This window comes from Austrofundulus limnaeus, unplaced genomic scaffold, assembly GCF_001266775.1.
Source record: "Austrofundulus limnaeus strain Quisiro unplaced genomic scaffold, Austrofundulus_limnaeus-1.0 Scaffold140, whole genome shotgun sequence".
Classification (NCBI taxonomy): Eukaryota; Metazoa; Chordata; class Actinopteri; order Cyprinodontiformes; family Rivulidae; genus Austrofundulus; species Austrofundulus limnaeus.
Window position 1 is genome coordinate 914,401 of NW_013952542.1, and position 6,210 is coordinate 920,610.

Here is a 6,210-nt window from a genome sequence, read left to right on the forward strand (position 1 = left end):
GAGAGAGAGAGAGAGAGAGAGAGAGAGAGAGAGAGAGAGAGAGAGAGAGAGAGAGAGAGATGTTTTCATTGCCTGACACCAGAACCACTGAGAAGGCAGCTGACCTTTCCAGGGAGTCGTGTGGGAAATGGGTAACACTGCGGTCATGTTTACTGACATTGTATTAAATCACCACCATCATCCAGCGCGCTTCATTGTGTGCTGGGAGAGAGGGCCGACGTCGGGCCGCCGCCGCCTGAGCCGCTCACACAGCTGCACTGTTTTGTTTTTTGTTTATGTATTTTTGTTGTTGTTTTTAGAAAAGGGCAAGTGTGCTTTTTTCCTCGATAATCAATAAACTGTATATTCTCTGTTTATTTTCAGGAGCGTGTAAACAGAGAAACCTGAATGCCGAACAGCTGTCTAAGATGAGGTTTATTACTTTCTCCAGCAGCTTCAGCCGGCGTGGGTGGGTGTGTTGGGCAGATATGCATACATAACTGAATTTAATGGCTTACATTTATAAAAGGTTTAGCGTGTGTGTTGGTTCTGTTAATGCCAGCAGAGCAGCATGCATTTCGATTTTGTGCAACGAGGAAACGGGCAAACAAACACTTGAAATTAGCACGACTTTGATGGGATTCCACCTGGAACTGCACTGAAAATGAAAGCTAATATTTACATCTGGGATGTGACTGAAACCATTTTGATAATCCGCTTGCGGTGGAATGAGGGCAAGGCAGGAAGAGGATTAAGGTTCAAAAACCTGTTTTACTGTAAGAAGTAACTTGGGATCAGTCGCTGTGACTTAAAAATAGTAGATAATAGAACTATATTTAATCATCTCCATTGCAACTGAACAAATTGTGTCCTATGATGAAGGTCACGTGAGGCTGAAATCTCCAGGACTTTTTAAAATAAATTATTTGACTTTTAGTCAAACTATACGCTACGCCCCTAGCACATTCACATTGTAATTAAAGGCCCAGAACCAGAAGAAACGCAGGGTCAAAACTTTAAAATGTCTGCAGTGTGAGTTAGAAATGACTCTCAGCTACTGTCAGAGCAGATTTTAGCTCGTAAACATGTGTTACAGTCATTTCTCTTTCCTTTCTGAGGTCAACTGGCTGGTTCATTAAATATTTGGCTAACAGACAGGATCAACACCAACAACTAATATGAAGGTTTAACAAAAATCCTGCAGTCTGTTAGAGCTTGGAGTGATGAAGATAAAGAATTACGTCGTGCCAATCCCTCTAAACCTCGTTACTTTACATGTTCAGTCTGGCTTGTTTAAATTTGTACAGAAGTGTATAAACTCACCAATAGTCCCATAGAGTTTATTAATTAATTAATTTATTTATTTTATTTTATTTTATTCTATTTTAGGTCAAAACAACTTTCCCAAGATCACCTGGCAACAGATGTCAGCTGAGACGTGTTTTTTTTTTACCAAGGAGACAAAAAAAAGTCAAAATCTTAAAGTTTTAGTTTGTGATCAATTATCACACGAGGAGTGTCCTTGCAGTACTAACATTAATTTAAAAGATCCATACAGAGCTGTCAAAACACATTAGTATGAACGTCACATTGAGGTTAATTACATAAATATAATCTCTGGTTGGTTATATAACAGGTGTATTGCGACCGGTGATCACTGGAACACATCTTACAGAAACTATGGAAAGGCAAAAATTCTGCAATTAATCTGGACTATAAGTGGCAGAAAAAACACTTAATCCAATGAAGTTCATCGTGTCTTTACGTTTAAGAAATCCTAAAATCTTTCTTTTGTTCTTAGACACAGGATTATTTTATGTCTCTTCAGACAAACCTGACATGTTTCAACGTCTCTCAACAACACATCAATATTCTGCATGAAATAATAATTTTTAAAAAGTGATAACAGTTCCTTTCTTTGGGTTAGACATTAGCAGCTTTATCTTTAACCTGACTCGACTGCACTATGGTATGTGTAAAATATACACATATGGCATTAGTTTATGATCTAATATATGTGTGTGTGTGTGTACATGTGTGTGTGTGTATATGTATATTTGTGTATATGTATATATATATATATATACGTGTGTATATATATATGTGTGTGTGTGTGTACTGGTTTTTCCTACAACGTGTGGACAATTTTCCTTAAAAAAAAAAGCTGCTTTGTGGGGACCGAAGTGAATCGTGGGGACCTGGGTCCAAATGCATGTTCCAGGTGTGGGGTTAGGTTTAGGACCAAGGTTTAGGTTAGTTTTAGGGTCAGGTAAGTTTCTGTGAGGTTAATTTAAGGGTATATGGTCAGGGTTAGGCTATAAAGTCTAAAAAACATGAATGTAGGTCAATGGAAGGTCCCCACGGGGTCGAGAAACAAACATTTGTGTGTGTGTGTCTCTATATATATATAAACAGTTGGCTCCCAAGATAATATTAGCCCTGAGCTAACTCTGTACGTAAAAAGGACGTTAGAAGCTAACACTTGTACTGAATGCCTCAATAATCTGAACAAATATCAGTATAGATACTGGGATACTGGCACTGATGCTCCATTGAACATATTACAGCTTACATTTCAAGTCAATGTGTAATGTACTCAGGTGTCTGTATCAGCGAGTACCCAAACTGAAGTACTAGTACTCGGTTTAGAGAAAAACTGGTATGGGGACACCCTTAGTTTAGAACCAATACTGGTCTGTACAATGGTATAAATTACCGGTTGAATTTGTTCATCATCATCGTTTATTTATAAAGCACAATAAAAACCAAAGTGCTGTACAGGAACATAAAATACAAACAATGTCAGAGCATTTATCCCGTGTGACCCCGTGGCCAATTTGCAGGTTAACGACAAAAAAGGTCTATTGTAACTTACAATAAGTGTACAGCACTTTGATTCTGTGGCTGTTTAATAAAGCTGGTATGGTAAGTTTCTGGTCATGGTTTAATTTGGTAATGTATGGGTTTCGACAAGTGCACGCCTGTATTTAACCATGTCACACAAGGCAAGACAGAGGGATGTTCAGCGTCAGCACAATCAATATAGTCTGTTTAGAAACACATGCAAACTGATGGTTAAGTTATGTCAATACTACAGGTAATAAGGAGGAGCAGGGTCTGGATGCAGAGGGGATATTACCACCTGAGGCTTTAATAATGAGGAAGGCTGTGAGCAGATGTAAACAAAGGGCATTACTTTAGTCTGGTGCAACAACAAAAAAAAGCCCTTCCACAACATTCTGACAAATAAACACTCCTGGCCTTCCGAAGAGGATGCAGATTGCATTCCTGTCATGTCAAGCATTCCTCTGTTACAGAGAAAAAAGAAAGGGGGGAAAGGTGGAGGAGTGGGGGGTAAGAGATGTGCATCAGTCTCCATCACTGCGCAGGGCTTTCCTCGGCTTTCCCTGAGAAAACCACCGGGGACACCGAGGACCTGAGGCAGGCAGGCAGGCAGGGGGAGGGAGGGTGAATCCCGCATCCTTGCATACGAACACGAGTAACATGTCGTTTTCTCTTACCTGTTGGGGCCACATTCGCGACGTCAGACGGCAGATCGCTGGTGTAAGTGCACTCCAAGCCCAGTACCGCATAGATGACGARTCCACGTAGCAATACATTCACTACTACCATGTAACTCATGGTGGAAAGGCGGCGAGAATGAGGGAATTCGTGTCCTGCCAGACTGAGGTTATTCAAGAGGTGATGTGGTGGAGGAGCAGGGAGGAAATCCGCAAAAATATATATTAGTAATTTAATTTAAAAAAAACATTCACGATCTTCTTAATAACAAAAAAGGGAACAAATAAAATGTTAGTTCATGTTAAGGCGAAAGTGCGTTAAAGAATAAAACTCTAGTAGCTTGTAATGGGTTTACAGGCTGTTTCACAGGGAGCAAGCGAGAACCCCATGTTTATTTTTATATAAATATCTATTTATTAAAAACGAACGGAGGAATTTGACGTCCCAAAACACAAAAAAATAATAAATGTTTGTTTTTATCGCCGCGGATATCAGGGAGCTTCAAAAATCCAGTCTGTCCTTCTGACGTAGTTTTATATTCCGCCTCTGTTTMAAGCCAAGTCAATCCAATGGTAGGTAATAAAATAAAAACAAACAAAGAATTAAATCCCACTTCTTCCTCCTCTGTCCGTGTCTCCGCCGCTGCTCCGACCGGCCACACGCACCACATCCGTCTACCTCCTGCCCGAGTGAAGTTGTTTTAAAGTCAGCTCTCCGTGGCTCGACGTGATACTGTATCCTCCTGTCATTTCATCAGCTGCTCGCCCGCCCGGCTGACGGTGGGCACCGGCAGAGAAGGGGGGAGAGAAAAAAAAAGGAAAGCCGAGTGGGGCGGAAGTTCAGTATGCAAAACGACTGAGGACACAGCAGACCGAGGAGGGGTTGATGAGGAGGAACGACTTTAAATTAGCTCCGACTCCCGGCGCGTGCGGGACGCCGCCACGTTAGCTTAGTTGTTTCTTCTCGTATCCAGGGAAATTCAGCGGCTTTCCCCGTTGCCCCCCTCCTCTCCTCCCCGGGGGGTTGACGCGGGCAAGAGGCCAACTCGCCGGCGCCAGGCAGGTGCGTTTCAGGCCGAGCCTCGAGAAGCCTCCAGAAACAACAACTTGTGTTTTTCTCCCACCGTGACACAGCGGCGGATGATGAGCAGCGCGATAACCACTTCATTGTTCCTTCGCCTCCTCCTCCCGCCCCCTCCCTGCGCTCCTCCTCTCCTCCTCCTCCTCCTCCGCTCGGCCCATCCGAGTTTGTCCTCCCCCAGCTGAGCGCTGTGATTGGCTGAGCTCTCCCAACATGGCAGAATCTGATTGGCTGCCTCGCACAGCACGTTCTTTTGTGTTGTTTGAAGACGAGCCGCGCGGAAATTAAATAAGTGATGCTAAAGAGCTAAATAGCACATTTTAAGTAAAAAAATGTGAAAAAAATTATCACAACAAATAAAATAAAACATAACAATAAAATGATAATTGGTGTCCAGATACCAGCACTTTTACAAGCAGCTACACATACAAGATGACCTACTCAATACAAATATCGTATTAATATTGGTATCCATAGTCAGTTCATTGGGTTACAGTTTACATCTGTCAGCTCCATGTTTAAGAAACTTAGACAAGTTGAAAGAATAATTTATTATTATTATAGTATTGTTTATCAGTGGTGGATCTAGGATTTTTCTGAGTAAGGGGCCACAATATTCATAGAGGGGCCAAGTCTTTGTTCCACATCCTTTCAAACAAATCCCCAGTTTTGGTAAGGTGTATACATTTAACCAGTCATGCATGTTCCAGCACTTGAAATGTTATATTTAAAAAAGGCACCACTTTACAATAATAATAATCATTTAAAATATTTATAAATAAGGCTCCCGTTATAGATGGCTTTTAAAGAGTTTATAGATGGGTTATTAACTCATCTGTAAACACTTTATAAATAATTATTAAGTGTTTATTATGCATTAATTAAGATCAAAATAGATACTAAACTGTCTGGTTTAGTACCAAATACTGAGCCAAATCTGTTTGGTATTAAACATTTCAGACTAGTTTACTACCTTGTAAGCACAATAATGATTRRGAAATGCATATTTTAACATATAAAAATGTACTGTATTACTGCATTATAAACATCCACAAAAATTAAAGGGATCCTTATTTTACAGTGTAAAACTGTACAMTATTATGGATGGGGTGGGATTATTTGGTATGTTAACATGATTTTTTCTTTTTTGATCCATCATTGTTGACAGTCGTTACATGTCTGAACAATAAGTTCAAGTTTTAAAAATTGGGATTTTTTTCTCATTAAATGCTAACTTTTGGCATTTATAAATGTTTATATATCATTAATAAATAGTGTACTGTAACAGTATTACACTTTATGATAAGTCTCCCTTTGACAGTTGTGAATAATTATAATACAGTGCAATATTAATATATTTAAATATATGTTTCTTATTGTTATTGTACTTACAATGTAGTGACCTTGTCTGAAATGTTTAATTTAACACCTTTAGATGTAATGTGTATGTAAACAGATTTGTCTCATTATTTGGTAAGAAACTGAACAGTTTTGATGTCAAATCTTTATAATTTACAGACAATCTGTACAAGTTGCCGCCTTACTTTCTTTGCCTTTTCTTTCTCTGGTCTCTTTCTCTCTCTCTCTGTGTGTGTGTGTGTGTGTGTGTGTGTGTGTGTGTGTGTGTGT

General features: G+C 39.8%; 1 protein-coding gene across 1 annotated transcript in view; it reads right to left on the reverse strand.

The window, feature by feature from the left end:
• Positions 1 to 4,712, reverse strand: part of stim2b (stromal interaction molecule 2b) — a gene marked incomplete at its 3' end in the record, with an annotated part of 57,100 nt that extends 52,388 nt beyond the window's left edge. The window contains 1 exon segment of the mRNA XM_014016175.1: positions 3,501 to 4,712. Coding sequence (XP_013871629.1) covers positions 3,501 to 3,621 — 121 coding nt within the window.
• Between the last annotated feature and the right edge of the window lie 1,498 nt (positions 4,713 to 6,210).